Source organism: Parus major, chromosome 3 (genome assembly GCF_001522545.3).
Source record: "Parus major isolate Abel chromosome 3, Parus_major1.1, whole genome shotgun sequence".
In the NCBI taxonomy this organism is placed as follows: domain Eukaryota; kingdom Metazoa; phylum Chordata; class Aves; order Passeriformes; family Paridae; genus Parus; species Parus major.
The window spans coordinates 61,769,494-61,794,505 of NC_031770.1; the positions used below are offsets into that span (position 1 = coordinate 61,769,494).

General features: G+C 38.7%; 1 protein-coding gene across 1 annotated transcript in view; it reads right to left on the minus strand.

Moving 5' to 3' along the window:
• The window catches only part of NKAIN2 (sodium/potassium transporting ATPase interacting 2), a 286,503-nt gene that overhangs the window by 25,362 nt on the left and 236,129 nt on the right, over window positions 1–25,012 (minus strand). Inside the window, exon 5 of the mRNA XM_033512926.1 lies at window positions 1,743–1,803. Within this exon, the coding sequence (XP_033368817.1) occupies window positions 1,743–1,803 (61 nt within the window). The remainder of the gene's footprint in view (window positions 1–1,742; window positions 1,804–25,012) is intronic.

A 25,012-nucleotide genomic window follows, 5' to 3' on the forward strand; every position in this document is an offset into this window, starting at 1 on the left:
CTCAGCAGAGGGGAAGCAGTAGCAGCTGAGCTTGTGCTGGCTTCAGTGCACTGGGTGGGGATTCACCCTGGTGCCTCTGAGAGGTGCTGGCAGATGGGTGAGATGCTCTGACTGGATCAGGAGACCTGGCTGGGGTGCATGAACAAAGTAGAAATGAAATCTAAATGACAAAAGTAATGACAAAATAGTCAAGGTGATGGCAAGAAAATGTTAAAAGAAGCATGACAATCTGTGGCTGCTGAACAACAGGGAGCTCTTGCTACAGAGAGAAGAAAACAATACCATATTGGCTGTGGCACTTTACTGCCAGGAGTGCTACTTCATGAACCAGGGGAGAAATCTCTCAAATGTACTCTGATTTCTGCACTTGATTGGTGAGCCAAGTCTCAAGTCCCTTCCTCACTTTTTATTTATATCATGCCCTAAAGCATTACAGAATAGTAAAAAAAAAATATATATTTAATCCCTTAGAAAAGAGGGCAGAACAGTATTGAGTGGGATTTCTTTTTGGGGGACAAGAAATAACTCTCCTCCAGCTCTGTGAATAATGAATGCACTTAATGGGAAAGCAGGAGAATATTGGTATATATAACTGGGCATTTCCCTAAACAGAAAATTCTATTTGTGACATACCCCTGCTCCACACAGCTGTCCCAAACCCTTTGTACTCTTTATACCTCCCTCCCTCCCTTCCACAAAAACACAAAGACAAGTGAAATGAGCATAGTCAAAACGACTTCCAAAGTGTGGTGGTTTGATTTCAGCACTAAATCTCCCCTTGATGGTTCACAGTGACACTGTATTGCCAATAGATTATAGGGTTGTAGCTATTTTCCATGCAGGAGAACACACAGAGGAACCCCTGCCAGCCCTAGCAGAGTTCTCAATCAAATAAAAACCCTTTAGCTTCCTGTTGCAGAGCTCTCCCTAGGATTCATGTATATTTTATCAAAGTTACATGCAGTTCTGATACTCATTTCTAAAGTGCTTTAGTATGAATCCCAAGATGTACTGAAATGCCGCACTGTCCCTTTTTAAAAAAACCAGGTTAGAGTAGAGAAAAAAGATGAAATGTCTTGACTCTGCAGCATGCGATGAGCAAATTTTGCTCAACAGGCTTCTATTGATAAAAATAAGCAGAAGAAACACAAACCTACATCTATATGAGATCATTTCACTTCATGTAATTGTACCCTGGGAGCAGCAGGAAGAAAGAGGAGCTCCACTGTTTCACCTCTCATAAATGAAGGTCCTGAGATGATCTAAAGCTATTTTTTTGCCAGAAGTGCTTTTACAAGACAACATACACGCCAACACAAAACAGCTATAATGTCATTTGTAGCCAATTACTCTGAAAATAGCTAATAACAGCCTGGAGCTAGGAAAACTAGGAAAAAAGAGAAGAATTTGAATTTACTAATTGGGATTTTTTTCTTTCTATTTTTTAAAAACAAAAACAAAATAAACAAACTTGTTTTATGTCTTAAGCTAAGCTGTGAGATAAAGAGTTGCAATGATCTTTCCAGAAGGTGTATGTAATTTTTAAACAGTATTTCATGACTCCTGTGTCTCTCAGATATTTCCAGATTTTAAACCAAGCAGGACAGACAGAAAACATGACCTGGCTACAGTATAATAAGGCATTTAGGTTGAAGTCAGCAAGAGCTAGCATAATGGAGAGGTGATTTTAAAAAAAATAAAAAAAGAATTAATTTTGTATGTAATAAAGCTTTAGTACTTACAGCTGTCCTCTTCTTCAGTAATACACTTCACAACATAACAGGCATAGATGAAGCCTGCCAGCTGAAACAAAATATAATAGTGTTAGATGTAAGACTGATACCATAGAGAAACAAGAGATGGCTTTAGTAAAGTGACTACAGAAATAGAAAAAACAAAATTCAACTGACTTTGATGAGGTAAAGATAATTCTCCACAACAGTTTAATAATTTTAATTAGAAATAGGGGAATTCTGCATCTTTCTTAAAAAACACATCCTTCAATAAAACTTGAAAAAATTGATCAAAATTTTCTCAATACCTAGTTGACTTCTTTTTAGTTATTGAAAATATAGAAAAGTGAATGGGTATTTGGATGGATGAACTCTTAGCTACTGAAAATGTAAATATTTCCGTCAAAATCAGATTTGCTATCCAACAAAATCTGACCCTCTAGCAGAATTTTTTTTAAAATCAGAACTGTGCCAACTAAATCAAGGACAAATTCAGTGCACTTGTAAACCAGCTTTATAATGATATTTTATCAGTTGAAATTAGGGCTGTGGATTAATGGAACTTGTTCCCATATCTGCAATAGTCCCCAAGCCTCATGACAAGTCACTTTGCATAGTACTGGATGTATTTACATCAGCATCTCACGCAGCAGCTGGAAAATTTGTATCTTGTTCCCTTCAATCATCTCTGCAGAGCACACCCCGAGTTGAATTGTAAACAGAAGCAATGGAATTTAAAGAAAATGAAAATCTGGAGTAGTTATTGAAGTACCACCTGAAAAAAATGATAATAAAAAAATGCCAATATCACACATGCAAAAGGCCAAGTATCATGTGAGTCAGCTGCTGGTCCCTCCAACAAATTCTGTTGTTGCAAAGTCAGACCAGAAGTAAAAGAACAAATACTGGAGCAGCAACACGTGTCGTATGTTGCCTGCTTTGCCAACTTCACTTACAGGTAGGTCTGGAGAGTTTTCTCTACTACATTACAATAAATCATTTTTCATTCTTTAGCTCACCACTGAAGTTTGCGTGGGAGGACGTCAAAAGAATTCCAGTTATTTGATCTCTGCATAGTGAAAAGTGAGCCGTGCTGCCAAAATGTTTTATTCTGCACAAGCCACCTCACAGAGGTGTTTCCAGGAGCTGCAAACCCACCTGTCCACTTTGGGAATTTGTTCATTATATGGATAATAAAAATGCCTAGAGGCTTCAGCCAGGACTGAGCTCTCTGTGAATGGTGCAAAACCCATAATCTCCATCTGAGGGAGATGATGATCTTAACCTCAGTTTGAGTAATCAGTGGGTTGGACAGCAGAAGAAGTGAAATTTGAGGCCATGCATTATGAATGTTGGTTTGTGAAAATGGATTTTTTTTTTCATTAATCCAAGGCATATGTTCAATCACTGCAATACTGTGGGTTCTTAGAGCCCTTAATATTACCCATATACAAATGAAATGCAAACAAATCCATTCTATTTTGTAGTTCCTTCATACCTGAGGGAGTGACTATGCCTAGTTTATTCCAGCTCTTACACAGATATTCCTGGAATTTCTGTCAGTATTCTATGTAGAAAGCTACCTATACCCACAAGTGCTATCTTCTGATAGCTGCATGGGTAAGAGAGAGTAAAAGGGGGAAAAAAGGGTCAGCCTCAAGCTTTCCTGAAGAGATCAATAAGTCATTTGGAGATCACACTGAAGATAGCATAGGTGTTGTCTGCTCACCTATGTTTAAATTCCTAGTTTAAATTCCTGCTGGAAGCTCAAAAGCTTCATTACAATGGAACTAAACCATTAATTTTGTCATTTATTATAAATCTGCCTTAGAGTGCTGCTGGTAAGATTTTACACCTGGGAAGGATGAAATATTCACTGCTGGACACAAAGAACGCACTGTACCAAGAAGTGGCATTCAGCTAATATCAGCATTTCATCTCTCCTTTATTGGATCACTCTTCCCTTTTCTTGGCTGCAAGACAGAGGGCTAATTTGCTCCACTGACTTATGCCCTGCATAACCCCATTGACTTCAGTGACATTACTCGAGGTTTAATTCAGCAACGAATTAGGCCCAGAAAGGTTGTTCATAAATGATTCCATTCTTGGATGTGAACCTTGGCTTAATAGTTTCTCTGTTCTCTTTTTACAGACCATCAGATCCAAGATAGCTGAACAGTTGCATCTCTAGCAGGCTCCTATGGTAATCCTTTTCTTGCACTACACTTGAATACTTTACTGTCTTCTAAACCACCACAAGTTCATGTGTTATTAACTGAAGTTATCTTACAAAGCACAGCAAACAAACTGTATCACAAATGGTGTTTACAACTGATCTTTTAATTGTATTCAGTTACATTGCTTAAATCTCTAGGGAACTCCTTTGATATGTAAGTAAATCCTACAGCATTTTATCAGATGAGTTTGTTGATTAAAAGAATGCCTTAAAGCTCAAATTGTTCTGATCTAAGTATGAATGTCAGGAGTTTTTTTCCCATGAGATAATCAGAGTTCATAAAAGAACCTCCCCTTCTCCCACATTTATCCAACCCTTTGCTTGGTAAACATAATCATTTTGTTCTTATTTGAATCTCACATTAGTTTTTTTCTTCTTTTTCCTTTTTTTTAAACCAAGCAATGTATCACTTCTGATACAGTGACAGCCATTCAAAATTTATCTTTTAATTGCATCAGCAGCAATGCAAGCTGAGGCTCAGAACCAAAAGTAGCAGTTTTCACTTTCATGATACTCCATGACCTGAGCCCATGGCGACTGCAGAGATTCCCGAGATAGAGAGCAGAAACGTGTTTCCTCCCCTGCGGACTAGGACTTCCCATAAGAAGGGTATAGCTCATCTATTCAGATAGCAGAGATTTCTTGGGGACTTTAGTCAATTAAAATTTTCAATGAATTCCCACATGGATGGAGAGGTCTCCCAAATTTTACCACCTTTTCTCTCCAACAAAAAGCACAGCACAACATACTTTCGTATCACAAAAAATACCCCAAAACTCCCAACAAATCCAAACAAAACACTGAATGCACTCTTCACCCTGGAGAAGAATATGAGAGAAGAAACCAAACCAAAGCAAATGATAGAAGTTAGTTAGGAGACACTGAGAAGAGTCTTCCTGATTCAGTAGCTCCAAAAGTGTTTTGTCTAACATGAGAAGGAAGGAAATGAATTGAATCCTCAGAGACAAAGAGAAGGTGCCTGACTGTCTCAGAAAATCAGTTTAAAACTGGTAAAGTTAGCTTGAAAAATCTTGTTGCTTTGCATCCCTACCTAATTTTTTTTTTTTAATTAACTGAGCTTTGTTTTTTCTAAACCATGCAGTGATAAAAAGAAATAGGTGCAATGAGCAGAAGATCATTTCTGGATCCCAGACCCATCAAGATTAGGTGTCTACATCTGTCCCACTCACATTTTAATGCTGTAGTACGGGCCTCTAGAGGAGAAGGAACCATTAACAACAATCCCGCTCATTTATACATAGAGCAATTAGTGAATGCATGCTTTTATGAATCTCATTTTCTGCACCTTGGAAAAAAATCTGTTCTTTACAACTTTCCCTGATATGTCCATATGAGAGTATAAATGAATACTGCTCTTCCTAAAAGTGGCACATTACCTATGCCTGCACCAGCTTCCTGGGTGGACTTTGATGTCATCTGATGACCTTAATTTTATAAACAATGTATAAAAAACAATTTTATTTGTTGTTGTGTGTGTTTTGTTTTGTTTTTTAATCCATAAGCATGTTGAAAAAACCATTTTTCTTTGGTGAAGAAAAAAAAAGAAGACAGGTAAAGCCTAAAATAAATCACCAATAAAACAGCATTACTGAAGCTTTGGTAATAAGATTAACTACAAAATGAAGTTAATGCATTTTATTGCCTTATCATAGCCATATAAGGCTATGATAAAAAAAAAGTAGATCAAATATTCCCACCTAAATATCCTGTTACACCACTAAAGACTCTCGGCAGATCCTGAGTCTCTGTGAGTGTACTTCCAGACTTCCTCAAAATGTCAAGTGCTGTGATCAAACTTAATCAGAATCTGTATTGATAAAAATCCTCTCTTGGTATTTTTTCTCTCTTCTTTTAGGGAAATAAATGTTTCTTATACACTGCAAATTGCACCAGATTTGGAAAAAAAGCGAAATATAGGCTAGTTCAAGCAATAATACAGCAGAAATACATGGATGTAATTCTGGCCCTGGAAATGCTATGCTGCAAAGCTATGATGTTACATGTCCAGCCATGTGCAAATTAACTGTATTCCTTGAGCTTACAGTGGTCTGCCCACATAAAACCTTTGTAGTGCTGTGTATTTAAGGGGCAATGTTTCTTTAAAATGGATTTTTGGAGTTTGGAGATATATAGCTATATATATATACACACACACACATGAGCAGCTGAAGAACTGGAGCATTACTGTCTAGAAAGCTTTCAGTGTATTGATTCTCAGAAGAATCATACTCATTATTTAGCAGGAAAGGTGAGGCAGAGACCTTTCTCTCAACGTCTGTAGATTTAAGTCGGTGTCATGGGGGTTCTAAAGCTGCCCCCTGCAAAAGCCCTTTCAAGCATGATTTCACTGCCTTCAGCAGTGCTGCTTCAGTGAGTGAACATCATTGCTAGAGTTTAATATAAAACTCAAGCTCTGTTCCATGGAAACTACTCTGTTGAGGTATGCTTTTATTTGTGCTTACATTTAATGTTGTGAGAACCCTGTCATTCCTCCAAGTTTAACTCTCTTTCATCACAAACAGAGCCAATAGGAAAACTATTGGTATAAGGACAGATTCCTGATAAGAAAGGTAGTCTGTGTGGCCTTGCTGTTATTCCTTTGCAGAATTAACTATCTATGTGCTGTCCAGAAAGAGTATTGAATTTCTACGGCCAAGTAGCTTTATTCTGTGTAATAAAATAATTACTTAAAAGAGCCAATGTCAAACTCACACATCTGCAATAATATCTAGTGGGATCTTAGGAAATTTAAAAGCAAGCCAAAATGATAACTTCTTGCCTGTGTAGTCATCAAATTATTTTCCTTTCCTGCAAATTCAGCCCCAAAGATTTGGATTTTTTTTTTTTTTTTTCAGCAGACACAGTAAAACCATGAATCATAAATTCAGATAAGTCTAGGCACCTTGGAAAAGAGAAATGTGATAAAATTTGCATTTATTTCAACTAGTGCATCACAATCTTTTTTATATCAGCTGTCTAGAAGGGGCTTAATATAAAACCTTCCTTTATTTCTCAGCGGACTCTTCAGTTATCTGGAGATTTCCTTTTTGTATAAGCACTTGAAGATCCCATGAAGACCTACTAGAAAGCCTTTGTTTGAAAGGCTGCTGGGTGCTTAAGAGTGGTTCTATCTTGTTCAGGGTTCCCTGAGCATCTTCCCTGGCAAGCTTCTGCCCCTGATAAATTAAGAGACTGCAGGAACACTGAAAACCACAGCACTCTGTCTTGTCACAAAGTAGCAGTGAAAACCTTTAGCAACAGTAGAAAGCAAGAGATACTTACCTGTTTTGTAGCTCTACTACAGACATTTGGCTCGCCCCAAATTTCCGGAATGTTTAAACTTTAGCCCGAGTTTTCTGCAATTTTGACCTAAAACTTTCTGCAAATCTTCACCTTTCCTAGATATTTCAGAGTGATTTATGCTTTTGATAACCACATGATATTTGGCATTTATCCATGATTTCATCTCAGAGCTAAAAAGTAGCATGTCCTTTTTTCCTGCCTCAGACTTGAAAGGTAACCTAAAATACAGGGGCTACCAGCTCACATGAGGTGGAACTGGGGATCACTCACTGCTGAGCTCTCTGTTGAACAAACTGTGGAGTAACTTGTAGATTCAGGCTTAGCACTGAATTTCACATTCCTGCTCCCACAAGTGAAATGCCCCAGCCAGGACTCTGCTGTATTCCCTCAGGAACTGAGGCAGGCACATCTCACTGGACATATGGGAGGTGACAGTGGGCTCAGCTGTGCAGTTCCCCAGGTGACAGCTTAGGGCAAGGATGGGGATGAGAAGCCAGGAACAAATTCTCCAGCTGCATTCAGCTGGTACTGTGCACTGCTCAAGGCAGGCTGAAGGCATTAGTGGTGATAAAAATATGTTAAACGTGGAGAAATTTTAATTTCCCCTTCTCTGCTTTTGTGGATTTGTTTCCACTTTACATTTTCTGACTTCATTAAGGACAGAGGAGATATCTGGTTACATATTTTTGTTAATTCTGTCCTATCCAATGCACGGGAAGTCCTGCAGATGGAAAAGTCTATGGCTCTGTTTCCTCTCATGGTGTAGTTCTGTAGCCCAACTTGTCATTTTAAGAACAGAGTTTTGATTGTAAAGGGGTCAAGTGTGTGTTGCAGTGCCTGCTCTTCACATAAAAATTATTTAGCCATTAGAGCTGTGTAGATTGCAAAAAAATACAATTCCATTTATTTTTAAACAAGACAAACTGCCTCTGTCCTCTTGGCAACAGAAAAAAGCCTAACCAAGAATGAAGCTTAAACAAACAAACAAAAAACTAAAGTGAAAGGTTTTAAAACATGCATCACTCAGTTTTTTCTGTAAATAGTAAGAATGGGTTATTAAAGCAAAAGTGTACACATGTCTCTATGTGGGCTTTGTTCTGAAGGCTTTATAGCATGATAACTTCTACAAAAAAACTTTGGACCTTTGCCTCTTCTTGTCTTCTGGGAAAGCTTTGGAATGGTTTAATCATCTGGCTTTGGTATCTTACTGCCTTTGGCAGCAGTAGCTTTTCTTATCATTATGTGTAACTGTGTGTCACCTTTCTCAGACAGCCATAGGATTAGGATAAGAAAAATTGGTCCTTTATGCTGCAGATCTAACAAAGCCACAGACTCCTTGCAGCCCAACAAATGAATGTCTAGCATTTTAAATTGAACTGTGTTAGAAAAGACAGTTGATTATCAATGCTACTCACTCTTATGAGAAGCAGTAGGAATAAAAACCCCATGTTTAAAATTTGTGCAGATTGTATAGGGAAAAATATTTTGATGGTACAAGAGAGCTCTGAATTTCTGATAAACAAACACATGAGTGTTTCTGCTCAGTGAAAATTCATCTCTCCATGTTGAGGCACCCATATGGCAAATAAACCTCAATGCTTTGAGTGTGAACACCGGGCCCTTGGCTCTGGGAAACAGAAACATTCAGAAGACTGTGAGTAGAAGATGAGAAGGAGAATAATATGTTATGTCTTCCAGTTTCTCAGGACTGTGGCCAACCATGAACACTGTACAGAGTAAGAGTTCAGAAAGAAAGCACAGGTAATTTTCTCTTCTCCATCATCACATGTTAGATTAAATTCGATCATTGGTGTCACAAAAATGACAAGAGCCAGAACATTTCATCAGAGGTAAGAGACTTTCCAGTAACAGCTGACTCTTTCTCCGTGATTATATTTATTTTCCCTGTGATGAATTGCTGTTTATTTGAAGGCTCTGATGATGGTCACAGGGTCAGGAAACTTCATGGAATGTGACAGCTTTTGCACTGCACTGACTTCATGGTGGTGGTCATGTTGCAGCAGCCTAATAATGCTCTGATCAAAGTGTTCCTACAACAGCTGGTGATGGTGGTGCTGACAAGGCAGATGGATGCACGGTATGCAAAGTGCACAGCTCAGCTGAAGCAGCCCTTCAGCAGCCTGAACAGTTAGGCTCATTACTTTAACATACAGAAAGAAAAACAAATAACATTCATAGGAACAGCTCTAGAGAGTGTGATCAAGATGAATAGGGCTTGAATTTATGAAACCTGAATGCTGATGGTTTATCAAAATACAGTAATAGTTATTCAGAAGCTCTGTGGGAATTGTGGACTAACAGCAGAGGAATTGACAGATCTTTTTGACAGTGCCATCAGCAGCAGAGCTGCCAGGAAGGTGACTGTCAGGCGGAGGTTTTGCCCGAGCCCTGTGGCTGTTCGTGCCTGTGCACAATATGGAAAGGTGGGATACCTGACAGGACTCTCACAGGCTCTGTCTCTGGCAATGCATATAAGGAAGATGATGAAGAATGAATTTATCTGAACCAAATAACTCCCTTAAGCCTCATGCTCTGGAGTAAAGAAATAGAGGTATCCCAGTGAAAGTACAAAGCAGCTTTCATAGGGTGCTCCACATCATTCTGTCTCCTTTGGATCCATACATCTAGCAAATGCATTGCTTAGCACGAACATTTTGTTCCAGGTGCACCATATAACAGCATCAGGTGTCAGGGGGGTTTCAAAGTCAATAAAACTTCTTCCTGTGGTGTCTGATGTTTAAAGTAACTGAACTCAGCTAATGTTTCAATGCTATTTTTTCCTCTCAGCATTAGCTGCCTACTGCAGGCTTTTTCCACCTTTGAAAACTATAATAAAAGATATGTTTCAGGGCTACCTTTTCCATTCAGTAAAATCAGCTAAGTAGGCTTCAAAAAGCAAATGCCAAAGCGCTTTGTGAAAACCCTTCCTGCAAAAGGAGAACCACTGGAGAGTTTAAATGAATATCACACCATGCAGCCTAGGCTGGTACAAAGAGAGATTACGCTCTAGAGGCTCCAAGCAGAACGACAGATTGAATTCCATGGTCAAAGGCACCTTTCCCCTTACAGACCTTCTGCTTAAGGGCAGGGGATCACTCTCTTGTTTATTCAGCATGAAAAATAGTGATCTTCTTGCTCTGAATGGAAATAGTTTGATGGCAGAGGTCCCAGTCACCGCCTGGGGTGGCAGAATACATATGAATACATTTTGCAATATGTGTGACCAAAAAAAAAAATGGAAACTTTTAGCTAAAGATTCCAGTAACATCATATCACATGAGGCATTTCAGGGGAATGACGAATGGCAAAGAGAGAACATTCTCGGAAAGGCCATGTCCTCAGAGTCTGTGCCTCATTGCAGAGAGTTAAGTGGATGAGTTATATCTCTGACAGTTTATGAACCTTGTTAATATAATGCAGTACCTGGGAGTGAGCCAGCCACGGTGATCAAGGAAATTTGAATTAGACCTCTGCCATCGACAGACATCAGATGCCCATTTAAAAATAAATGTTTTGTCTGAACTGGGCACATTTCTCTCTAAAGCAGTGATCCCCAGCTTGAAGCTCTGAAGACCTGTGTGGGTCTCAGTAACACAGCACACATCCCTTCCCTAGGTTTCAGTAACAGGCTGTTTAACATGCTGATGCAGAAGCTGCTTGGTAGGAAGAGCACAAGTGGCAGCAGTGCTTTGACATGTTAGTCCTTATGAAAAATGTGAGGTTTGTGGGTTTTTTTAACCCACATGTGGTGCAGGCTGGAGCTCTGTCACCTGTTCCAGGCACGGGTCACTCAGGGCAGCCCATCTAGTGGCAGATTAGGTTGCCTTGGCCCCAGCAGGAGAGGTGAGGGAAAACTCCTGCACTAGCAGAGAAGGCCAGTCTCCATTGAGCCTGCACATTGGCAATGGACTGAGAGCAAAAGCCATAGACTTTTTCTTCTGCTCTGACAACTGCACAAAGGTAGCCACCAATGCTGCTACAGCAGCTGTGTTTCTTCTCTGCCCCTCAAAATGCTCTGCTTTTCTTGCCTCCAGAAAGTCCCACTTTTGTGATGAAGATCCCTAATATGAACATCAAAACAATGCAATCCAGTCATATTTTAGTCTTTTTTTCCTTCATAAGATCTGTAACATTGAGATACAGGTGCCTGTTTTGCCAGGGCACTGCAAAATTCCAGTAAACATTATGACTTTTGGTTTCAGTTTTGTGTGGAAGGCATGAAAAGTGCTACAGCTACATATATATCCTATTTTGTTATTTATCCATTATAATACTATGTGCAGAATATCAGCAATGTGTTAATGCTTTATTTTTAATATTGTTTGCATTTAATCTTTGTATTCCAACTGTTTATAGCATCACTTTTTTTTATAATTTTCCATCAAAAATATATATTTAGTAGACAGAAATTTGGTGTTGACTTGGACAGATGCACCAAGCCTTCGAAAAATGAAAGACAATATTATTTCCTAGTGAGGGTTAGAGAAGAGCTTATATTTAGATGTTTGGTTCCTCTACATCACCAGTTCATTACCAGAATTGAGAAATACTTCATCTGGCTATACTGACTTGGCAAAATGAAGGGTAGAAGAATAATTTAATTGAAGAGACATGAGAGAACACAGCACAGTACTGTGCAATGGGATCCATAGACATCCTTGCAGACTGCTGAGCTGTGTAGCTGCATAGCAGCAATAAACACAAGGGTAAAGCAAAAATGTCATTTTTATTGAGGAGTTTTCTGCCCCCTGGTTTCTTATATATCCAAAATAAGTGGAAAAAATTCAATTGAAATATTTGGAAGTTAGTGAAAGGGCTTTAGGGAAAGTGTGTATAAAGTTAAGTTAGACTTCTCAAAAGAAGGAAAAAAATTCTGTTGTCATGGGTCAGTTCTAGTCATGTTTCCAATTGAAGAGCTTCTATCTGAGATGTCTTCTATGATCTAGCTTGTTTTCAAATATCAAGATACACATTCTAGTCAGCAGCAAAGTTGTATCTACTAGGAAACATCAGGGGAATGTTGCAAAGGAAGAAGAGAAACTTTATTTGCAGAATAATGCATGGGAGAGCTGCTTAGAGTGTGTTGTCAGAGGGGAAGGAAGAGTGGCGGCACCGATGGAAAAAGGGACCAGGTACTCAAGTGCATGGAGGCATGCTGACCTACCTTTCATTATTCACTGGTGCCCTAATGATAGAGAGTGTTTTCCAATGTGAACAAGAAAATATTGGGAATTAGGAGATATGTCTGTACTGTCCAATGTCCCCTGGCTTCACCTCACAGAACCATGGACATCTGAAACCATCTACTGGCACACCATGGACACTCAGTGTGCCCCCACCTTTAGCTGTGTAGCTTGCAACTGCATGAAAACATCCCGCTTCATCAGAACTCATGGGTTAGGAAGTTACTTATTTAGACAGATTATGTGATTATCAGGTCAACGGCTAGGGAATTACTACATTATTTAGCTAGGATATTAATTTGTGAAACCATCCAAAACAAAGTGTTTTCACTATTTACTCTCAACATCCATTTGGGCAAAGTGGAAAAATAATTTACATAATGTAAATCTGATATAGAAACCTCATTTTTAAGTCGACCAAGGGACCTAGGAGATGATCTTTAGGGGAAGCATGTAATGATTTTTGAAAGTGGGATTTGAGAGCTTTTGACAAAATTTTATCTTTTATAATCATATTAGGCATGTATTTCATCCTATTTGACAGCAGTAAATGAAAAGTGATAGCTGCATTTTGTCTACACACACCTGAGAAAATTTAAGTTATTTATTAATAAATCTATCTAATATGTGAAAAAAACACTGGAGCCTTCACTGCAGAGGCAAAAAAATGGTTTTCACTAGATACAACCCCATATTATGCTTTATAAATTTGTTAAGTGCTGTGCACATCACTAAGATGTTTATTGAAATTCTGAAGATATGCATTAATATATTGTTTAATCTAAGATTTAAAACCACCCTACAATTTTCAAAGCTCTTATTACAGATGATCTGCATTTCACAAACTCATATTTATTTGGTATTTCACATTTAGGGCACTAAAACACTAGTACTATCTTTTGGCTACTCAAGAAGATAGTTGGAAGTTCTTAGAAAACAAATAACAGTATAAGCAGGCAAGAAATCATGAATCCGTAAGAACGTAAGATTGCAGCATGAACCCAGAAATGTACAGGTATAACACATTAGGTATGAAACTCCAGTGGAAGGCCAGAGACACTGCAGAATAAATTCAGAGTTATAGAAAATGGAGGAAAAACAGAGTCTGAAACCCACCCAAATATTTTATGCCAAGACAAAAGAAACAGTAGCCAAAAGTTCAGTGAATGGGAACTGGAGTGGCAACAGTTATTAGAGATAAAAGATTTGTAGGGTTTGACATATGAATGTGCTACCCAAATAAAACAGATCATTTGCTTGGTTGTCTATGTACCAGAGTAAATACAGGTCTAACATGAAGCTCTCTGTTTCCCAAAAAACCTGAAATATGTCAAATACACTAATAATACTAAAGATATAGGTTAAAAGTAAGTTGCAAATGCCAACAGACTTCACTCACAAAATTCATTAGGACAGAAAAATCCAATTTCCAAAAGTGGTCTAAGTAGTGTCTAAGTGACAAGGTTAGCTGAAAAGCTCTAATCTGATGGTTTTAGTCCCTTTGCTTGAATTACTGGGGACCTGGTTGGGACAAGCACAGCTCCTGCTTAGAATGTGTACCCAGATATTTTTTCTTGTGGAAACTTTGGCATTAGGAAGGAGGAGATAACTGTGAGCTCAGTCTGGGCTTGTGAGAGTGGAGATCTTTCTTTTACAAACTTCACAGTCCTTTGTTCAGATTTGCAGAGGCCTGCTGTTCCTCTGCAATGGAAATGAGATTGGCAGAGGCAGGTGGCTCCTTATATGTCCAGAAAGACTCTGTGCTCTCAAGTTTCTCATGAAAACTCTTCAAAATTGTCAGTGAAGACATAATTCCACAACAAGGTGCTGGACTTCATGCTTAACACGTGTAATTAGTGGGTGCTTGCTTCTGAATTTCACAGTGGTCTTCAGCATGCAGCAATGTAGACATGAATGAGGACTTTATAGAAGGGGGCAGCAAACAGATGTGAAGCCCTACTGGTATTCAGAGATATGTTAGTTGCATAATTCATGAAGACATCTATTTTATCTGGAGGATGGCATGTAGCACAAAAGCCTGCCTTGGGATCCTTTAGCTTTTCATGGTGATCATTCGGCCAAGCCATCTCATTCAATTTCAACACAAAATCTGGATAATGATCCCTCATCCATCTGACTTGAATCTGACAGAGTCATCCTGAAACTCTTCTGTGTTCTTTTGGAGATATCCTTCTAAATTCTTTTTAGGTTATTGCATTTCTGTACCAAATATAAAGGTCCTGATGATGACATATTTTTTTCTTCATTCTTATATTGATTTACTTGATCTTGAGCTTTTACTGAGCCCACTAAGTACTGCAGTTGTCTTCATTGTCCTTGCAGCTGCTTCAGTCAGGCAGACTTTCATTACCGATAACAATATTTTTTCGATCAATTTAGAGTCATCTTTTGCATCTTTCACATGCACCCTTTTGCATGCTTTCATTATTTTTAGCTTCTTCACACTGATACTGTGTGTATCATGGGGAGATTCTATATTCTAATAAAATGTCTTTTGTCTTCCATACATCAACTAGTCTGTTTCCTGCTGTCAAGAAACAAAAATTGTGGCCTTATAGTTTCTATTAACCATCTACTGACTTGTGCTATTTCCATCAAGTCTGCTTTTCCCCTTGTCAGCTGCTATATCACAAGAAAAGATGTAAACAAGTATACCTGTATGCAGGTATACAAACAAAGATGGAAAGGTGTCACAAGTACACTGTAATGTTGAATTAGCAGCAGCATTTACAGATAACCTTAGAGTAACATTGTTTGAATATAATGACTGTGGTGTGCATATCAACTTTAAAATACTTTCCAGTTAGACCATCTTTGTCAGGAATTATTCCCTTTTTCAAAATGAACAAGGTAATATCAAGGCAATCCCTTTGCTTAGTGAGAGATTAATGGAATACCAATACACTGATATTTCTTCTAAGAGTCAAAAATTCATGCTTGGTGCTTCACTCTTTGTGACATAGGAGAATGGCCATAATAAAAATGTCAGATCTAGAGTTTTGCTCAAGTTTTACTTGCCCTGCAGCCTCTGAAGTTTTCACCTCAAGAATCATAGACATACTTGGTGACAAATATAATTATCTTCCTTTCTTCCCCCATAAATGTGAAGACAAATGCCAACTAGCTTTCCTTAGTAGTCACTGGAGAGTCAGGCAGCTATAGAATGAACAAAATTTGCCACCTATTTCAGGTATCTAAATTATCCAAAATAGGTTTGGATTAACTTCTCCAGAGGTGCCTGTTTTTGTTTCATGTCTGGGAAAGAAAACCCATCTAACTTCAGCTAGATACCAGCTTTTAGAAGACTGAAGCCTTATATGAATTAAGCCTATTCAAGCAGAATAAAGTAAGAGGTTCAGAGTTTCTATATGCCTACAACAATCTTAAAAATTGACTGAATTTAGAATATGCAGACTGGAGGACTGACACTCCTTCAGAGCAATCTGGACATCTTGATACTGCAAGTACAAGCAAATAAAGTGTTTGAACACATAGAGGCAGGAAAGCCTGTCTCACAGATGGGCTGTCTGTGGAGTAGTGACTCCAGACCTGCGGTTCATAGTGCATAATTAGCACTAGAATTAGAATGTGGATTGCCATTAGAATGTGTTAACACAGCTGTTGAGGAATACATTTAGTGCCTTTAGCTTAGTGTGAAGCTACAGTGTAAGCTGCAGGTAAAGCTCTGTGGGGCTGGAGTCTGAGGCAAGAGACCAAAGAGAGGCTCCTGGATAGTCAGACAGGAATGTTCCCTTACCAAAGTGGCTAAACAGATTGTGTGCTCAGTGGTTATTTAAAAGGGAACTCTGAGTCTAAACAAGGATATTTTGTCTGTGCTTAGCAGCAGTACTATACACACTAGTTCTCAAACTATTCTTCTAAGTCCACAGTTGAGGAAGGATTTTGAAACAATGGGGAGGGTTCAGAGAAGAGCTCTGACAGTGATAAGAGGGCTAGGGGGAGGAGATAAAACAGTTTGGCTACTCAAAGGAAATTAACTGTCATCATAAAAACAGCTAGTGAAATATTCCTGATGACAGGATGAGGTACTTTTTGAGATAACTGCATTGTAAGCATCTGGACTGAAAGCAAGAGAAGCTTAGATAAGTTAAAGGTAAATTTTAACAAGAATTGTGGTGAGCTTTCAATTGTAGTACACTTTAAGATCAATATTAAATGTTTTTTTAACTTGAGACAGGAATTAATTCAGGGAATCTCTATGCCTTGTGTTATGTAATTGCAGCATTTCCCTCTGTCTTCATGGTTTTCTACTATAATAAGGTATTTGTAACATTGGTATGCTAGGACTTTAGTATATAGGAGTATTTGTGAAAGAAATTAATTCTGACAATTGGGGAAAATGAACACTGATTTAGTGGAAGAATAACAGAGAAACTTACAGTCATAGTAAAATGTTTGTAATTAGTATCTAGTTCACTCTGGTACAGTGGAGTACAATTACCCTCAACTGTATTATGATTTCTTTTACTTTTTTCTTCTTGAGTAAATTAACTTCAATTTCCAGAATCAGTAATAAGTAGCACAGTGCATATTACACCATTATTACAACACCTAATTCATTAGATATGTGATTTACATTGCTATTTATATAAATGCTGAATTAAATCCAAAGAATCTCAGGAGAGGGATAACCAGCTTGTCCCAGATCTCAGCTTAATATTTAGTATGGAAATATGGGGAAAGAAGGCACACCTCAGAAGTTTCAACCCTTATGTCAGGAACTGAATGTGAGTTTTCAGACAGGAAGAAAGTAGTATCTTAAAATATACATCCAAAACAAAATGCAGAGGATTTAAAGAAGGTAGGAGCACTTGGGAATAGGTCAGATAGAAAACTGAGGAAATATGTCACCTTGACTCACTTCTTCACTTCCCTTTTTTTAATTTTTCATTTTTTATGGAGCATATTATTTCTGACTTGTCTATTCTACAGAGGGCTGTGGATTAGTATGAAATGTGCAGAGGGACAAAATTTCAAAATAGACATTGTACCGCTGGCAGGAGGCTGCCTGAGGCAAACACAGCTCCTGTCTGCTGATCACCATACAACCACAGTGCCAGACTTTTCCTTTTATGAAATGATCAGGTGCAGAAACTTTAAGGCTACAAGAACACTGGGGCAGCCTACGGCTGGTGGAGCCCTCCCTTGTCAGCAAGTAGCCTTCAAGAAACATATTAAAAGAAGTGAACTGTAGAGCCAGCAATGACAGGAAGCTGTACAGTTGTGTAAATCAAGTGACTTATGGAATAGGGCAGCACTCAAGATGCAGACACTGCAGAACTGGAAATATTTTATTTTTGTAAAGCAGAGTACATTTTTGGGACCTGGACAATTAATGGTGCAGGGAAAGATACTCTGGATATGGCTATGTTGCTAAATAGGAAAGGGCCAAGGGCCAATCTCTGGCTTCCAGGCCAAATTTTGTAGACTGGGTTTTGACAGCACTGCTTTGGTGCAGCTCTAGCTAAAACACAGGGGCCATGCACAGACTGCACAGCACTTAACTGAGGCTCCTGTGAGTCCAGTGTGCTAGAGACTTACAGCCCTGAGGCAATGCCATCTTCTCTGAGGTATTATTTTTCCCATTCAAAATGTCTGAAACAATGAGGGCTGTGTCACAGCCCAACAGAGAGAGGTTTTGCTCTTAGTTTATGGTTGCTGTACCATTAAAGGGCTGTGTCATATCAGTCCATCCAAATTTTTTTCATAGTGAAAGTGGGAAGGCAGAGGAGAGACAGCAGAAAATATTCTTGTATTGATGTCAACATTGAGATGGTTCCTCAATTTTGTCTTTAATTCTGTAAATTACTCTTGGATACAAGAATGAGGGCTGTGTCATTCCTCTTGGCTGTAACAGGAGAGAGTACGTAGGGGTGCTTGGGGCATCTGGGATAACACTAGGAAACTGTGTAAGCTTGAAGGAACAAAGGATGGTCCTGTCTTATCCATTCTGCCTTCTGGGAGAGTTCTCTGGAAGGAGATATCTCCAGAAATGTGTTCATGTACTGTCATTGAAAATGTTTGTGTGAGTACTCCAAACAGAGGCAGGGTGTAAGCTGAAAATAATATAATTTATCAGGAGTCCAGAGCTTGAGTTCTCTCTCTGGGCCTCTCTCACAACCAAAACAGATGTTCCCTTTGAGGACACTCACGTTTTATGCATTTCAACATCTATGATCCAAAGGGTTGCAACAGTACTTGAAACACATACTGTTAGTGTGATTATTATAATTCTGTAATCCCCACAGTCACAGTAGTATTTACTTCCCTCAGATAGCCTTGCTGAGATTAATGGTTTCCTGAATATTAATGCAAACTAGTGCAAGTAATAGCTTCACAACTGGAACCAGTCAGACTGATTAATAGAGTTTCCCTTCACATTTTTCTACCGACCATATTTGGGATCTTCCTTGTATCTGTGTGGGGATGTACCACCTCTCTCAGTTGGAAGTTAGGTCTCCAGCATTTGCATTCACCTTACTCTGTGAGCTGTTTGCTCATACAGGGCATAAAATAGTGCACCTTATTAATCGCAATTTTTTTTTTTCTGGGATGCTTAGATTTACTTTCAGACATGACTTCCCTTCCTCCCCTCTGACATATTTTAATAAAGGATATAAAAATGATGAAAGTAATTGCTAGACACTAGTTGGTTTAAAATATTTTTCTGCAATGGGTATGTTCTTAACGCTTGCATGCACACATGCATATGAGGACATGCATGACAGAGAGGGAGGAAAGATTTTGGTGCAAAAGGACAGGCTGCACTTGTTGCTCTATTCTAGATACTTCTTACAGTTGATGAGTTTCTAAATGCAGGGAATTTATTTTGTTCCTCAGACTAATCATAGTGAAAGAGATATCATGTGAAACACAGTCTGGCAGCCTCCCAGCATCACTTTTCAGAGGCTTTGATATCATGGCACACTGACACTGAGTATTAATGTCATCTGGGCTTTAAGTCCAGCTTTAGTTTAGTAACTGCTTAAGTGGATGTTAAAGCACAGGGTCAAGGAAACTCAGAGTTGACACTAGCATAAAAAAGAATATTTTCTGCCATGTCTGCTTAACCTTTCTGTCCTTACTATGAGAAAAATGCATATGACATGGATGTGACATGGTGTTTTACGGCAGTGAAAGAGTGCACCAGCAGAAATCAGAACACTCAAAATAATACTGCAGCTTCTTGAGCCATTTTTGACATGTAGATTAAATACAGTAAAACCTGCCCAGCAGAAGCTTTCACCATGTAGCACCACTTGTCTATCTCTTCACCAGAATTGATGAATCTGAATAATCTTTCCCACATACACCTTAAAGCCAGCAAAAACAAGTAATTCCAATAAAGTTCTTTTTCCCTCCTCCACATAAGCCAAGGAATTTACAATGTCATAACAAAGTAGCAGGAAACTTATTACATCTGTTTTCAAGTGCAGAATGGGAGATAACAGTGAAATGGGTTACCAGGTCACTGTGTATTTACACTCTGAGCAGAATTCAAGAACACAGGCTCCAATCCTGACCCAAAAGCTGAATTTCTGTGCAATTTCAGGTACAGATAAAACTTCTTTACAAGCAGAATTTGAACTCTTTAGTATTTGACTCCTGGCCAATATTTAATTCATCAGACCTGAGGGGAAAAAAGGTTTTCCCAGGGAAAACTTGGAGTATTTTAGAAATAATTTGGCTGTTGATCCCACTATTCAGCCAAGTTTTCCAGTGCACATGTGCAGACAGAGTTTGCAGCAGCTTTTTCTCATTTGGGTTTGAGCTTTATGTGCTCACCACCACTTGTGATTTTACCCTTTAACACCCACTTCTGCCTCTAGCATCACATGGCAGAGCCCTCTGCCATCACACCTCCTGTGACACTGTGTTCACTGTATTCTGTAATAGCCATCTCCAGAAGGAGTGAGAAATGAAAAAACAAGGCGCTTCTCTGGCCTGTTAACCAATGCCTTTTACAGTTCTTCTTTCCACATTCTGATATAATTTCCTGATAAATCTTTTATCTCATAGGTATCTCTTCCTAATTTCTACTCTTACTTTAAAGGTTTTACATTAGATCTATGCATTAAAAGGAAAGCATTTTGAAAACACTTGACCTATTTTTGTAACACCTACACAGCAGCTTGCTGTAACACCTAAATTTTTCTTTCACCTTGTCTCAAAGCATGGCAATTTTATTTTTTTTTTCCTTGGCAGTCTTGCATGTTTTGGTTTCTTCCTTATTTTGTGCTAAGCTGTTTTTTTTGACAAGGTTCAGCTGGAAAAACTCATCTCTCTCAGGACCCAATCAGGGTTTTACATCAATTAGGCTAATTGACAGAAGGCTTAACATATTTCTTCATTACGACAGCAAATGCCTTCTTGGAAGAAACCCCAAAGCACAGGAGTTAAAATAAAAAATAATAATGAAAAAGATGCCAACCTCTTTTCTAGTAAGATAATTTTGGAAATATTTTAGAGATAAGGAAGAAGGTTTCCTAAGGGATGGCTATTTCACCATGGCTAAAACTGCTTTCGGCCAGAAAGTTTATGCCACTTCAAAACTATCACCCTATGCCTGATTATGTAAATAATCACATAAATAATCACAGAGAAAGAGAGAGTAAGATGTATGTAAGGGAAAATACATGAAGACAGAAAATACATAACTAGCCACCAAACTACAAAAAGCCTCCAAAACTTAAAAAACCCTTCTAATTCTTCAAAACACTACTGGATTTTTTTTTTCTTCTGAATTTATGACAGGACATCTAAAATAATCGGTGTTTATTCACATTAGCTGTCTTTATTTCTCTTAACTTATGCTAAACCTCATTAAGCTGAACCTCATAACTGAGGCATCGAGCTTGATTGTGTAATATTAACAGTATTGTGTATTAAACTAATCTTTACCTTCTGTTTTGATTCTAGTCTTTTATATTAATAGAAATTATATGGTGTTTTTGCAATGTAAAGAACTGCACTTTCTTGATATTTCTGTTGCTGTGTTTGTCATTCTGCATGTTTCCCTGTGTTCTATGTGATGCTGTGGGAAGGCAACAGAAAAAGGCAATTCATACTTTTCAGAATAACTTACGGTCATAAAATATTTTCAGAAGAGGAACCCCTGAGGGAGGTATTAACCTTAGTCTTTGCTGGTATTTTTGAACATCTGGCCACCCTACTTGAGAAACATGCTAGCAGTGTTGGGGTTTTTTGACTGTCTGTGCTGCACAAACTGCTAACAAACAGTTTAGTGAATGAGAGTCTTTAGAGAAGAGTATTTAAAGGACAGAGAAGTTAAATACATGAATCCTGTGGACATATTTTCTGTGTAGTACACTCCAACCCAACACTCTATTACTTAGCACTGCTTCACTGCAGTTGGAATCAGGGTCAGCTGCAGCAGTGTTTTAAAATAAATGGGCCATGTTGCAGTTCTTGTGCGTATGTGTGAATATGGAGGAAGAAGGTCATGATGTCTTTAAGTGCATATGCTACACACTGAATCCAATTGCCAAAATGCCATTTCCTTTTCTAGCTACACTGCAGCACCACTATCTTTTCTCTTTAGCATGGTATGTGTCCCACATCCATAGTCTTGAAAGCTTTTTCCTAGCTTTCCCTCAAAAGTATCACAGCAAGCAATTTTTTCCTTTCAAGCTCCTCATTTTGAATAAAGGGAAAGATGGAACCTTTCCCTTCAGAAAGTACCTCCAACACAATAATAAGTAATTTATACTAGAATATAATAATATAATTTTCTCATATGTTTTCTAGTTCTCAGGTGGGAATTCACTAGCCCTGAGGAAGGAAAGGACAAAAAGATGTCATGGTGCCTTATTTCCTTTTAGCTGGTTTGGAGCTTGTCAGGTCTGGAGTTTGTGGTTGGGGCATGCAGGGAGAACCTGGGATGCCACGCTTTTTACCACAGGCATAACCTCATGTAGGATTTGCTCTAGATTAAGTCAGTGCAATTTAAATTGTAGGAAGTTTCAGCCCCTCTTTTAATATATGTGAGGGCTACTCCCTCCCTGTGGTAAAAGGCAGGCTGCTCTGTGAAGATCCTGGTGAATGACAACATTGAAAGGTGAGGACTCTCCTTCTTTAGTTCCAGACCAGATACTTATCTCATTTTCCCTTAACAGCTCTAAACGTTTCTGCTCCTTACTCTACATTGTCCTCAGCAGAAAGGCAATATATTGTTTTTCTAGGACGGGTTTGTCAATTCATGATGTTTGGCAACATGGAAGTATGGAGAGGTGTTAGTTACAAATCTGTCTCTTTTGTGACTGCCAATGCTTTTCCTTATGTTTTCTTTAATGTAAGTCAACACAGCAGGTCAAAGGGGAGTGCTGCAATTCAGTAGCCTTTCAGTGCTACTTCTGGCTCTTCAACTCAAGTTAGGTTCTGTTCACAAAATGAGTTCAGCCATGGTGCACAAGTTGTCTTGCAGGCAGCCTCTCTCCAAATCCACCCTGTGAATCTCTGTTGTCTTGGTCTTCCTTGGTCTGTTATCCCACACCCCAACCCCTGATTAATAGTGAATTAATGGGAGACAGAAACCAGGCAAAAAAAGACTCAGAATGATTATACTCCATTGTGTGTCTTCACCTATCCACTGCCCAAATCCCAGTGCTGACTGTCCTGAAGATAACATGCTGTGTCCAAAAATACTGTGGAAGGGAAACCCAACATCATACATTTGGAGAAAGTGTCCAGTGAAGCAATAATAGGAACTCAGGGCCTGTCTTAGAAAAAGGATGGAAACCACTGTATTAAATCCTTCTCAGTCCCCTCTGATGTGGTGATACAAGATTTTTCCTTGTCTAATCATATACATTTCCTTCTCTTTTGTGTGTGTGTGTGTCTGTGCAGAATTACTTCCTGGATCATACTTCTCAGGATTATAATGCATTTTTAAAGAACACTTGGGATCATGTGAAAGAAGGGAGAAAAACACATCTACTGTTTTTTCCAACCTTAAGGCAGAGTTAGCTCTACCTATACCATTCCTGACAGATGTTTTGCTGGATGAGTGAAAAATGTCTCAGAAACCTCTCCTGGAAAAAATTCTTTGATTAACCCAGTTGATCCATTTCAGTACCTCCCCACTTCTATGCTCAGCACAGAACTGTGCTGCTTCATTATTTTTATCATTTCAATTTGAACCCAAGGTTATCTGCTTTAGTAAATTTAGATGATAAGTTTTCCTTCCTAATGTTCATTTCTGAAAAAATAATTTTCTAAGCAGGTGGGAGAGGGAAGAGTCCTGGGCTCTGGTCCTTGCTCTGAAAGCAGCTGCTTTCAAGGACCCTAGTGCAGGGTCTGGTCCTGGGCTCTAGTTGGGTCTGGGCTCACACCCTCTGCCTCTTGCAGACTGCCATCAGGCTTGTTGCAGCTTCTTGCCTCCAGCTTTAACAAGCACTGAAATTGTGAAATCAGAAACAAACACACAACTATTTTCTCCTTGCAGGATCAGTTTTCAGCCCTTCTATTTGTTTCTCAGCTGTGTGTCTCTTAAGTGCCCAGGATGGGCACTATGGGGTCAGGAGATCATCAGAGCCATGTTCCACATGCAGGCATCACCCACAGTTAACTGTAAAATCAGAGCAACTGCAAAATCAGAGACCAGGGGGCACAGATTAAATACAGTTACCTCATAGTAATGGTAACAAGGAAGACTGATACTTCTGAGCCAATTCAAACATTAGATGTTAGGGACTCACAGATTAGATGTTAGGGTGAGATGTCCCTGCATCTCAGCAGAGCAAAGGCAGCAAATAGTTAATCGTGCTGTCTAGCAATGGATATCTGACTGATGCTCTGAATCACCTCTGAGCCTTCTCTACACTGTAAAAAGGATTTCACATCTCATTTGACATAGCCTGAATCTCACTAATCAAACGTAAATAATTCTACTCTGCCAAAGCCCTCTTTTAGATGATCTGGCTCTGTGTAGATCTAACTGCCAGAGGTGGTCCTATGAAAATAGCAGTAATAGTGAAAGCAGCAATAACAGAAATTAATGTTTCTTTTTGTTGTTGTTTGCTTGTTGTTGACTGCAGAATTCATATTTGTACTTCAAAATGGTTCGTGGAATAAATTGCATAATAATTCATTGAGTAGCTGATTGTTGTAGTTTATCAGACTTGCTGATGGCAACTACAAATCTACTCTGTTAGGCAAAAAGAAAACTGATTGGTTTAGAGATTTTTATAGATTTACTGAAATGCTTCATCTCTAATGCATACTGTTCCCCAGTACAGCAAAGTATGTACAGCATTACCTTTACAGCAGGATTTGAGTCTGGCACAGATAGAATATCAGTATTTGAATCTGTTTACTGATAAATAGTATGCTGCACTATGTGTCTTGAGAACATGCAATTCTTCCCTTTTCTTAATTATTGCTTGCCACTGGTGCCCAAGAACTGGTGTCAATTAAATTGTAGATGAGGGAGCCTGCAATCATCCTGATATGCT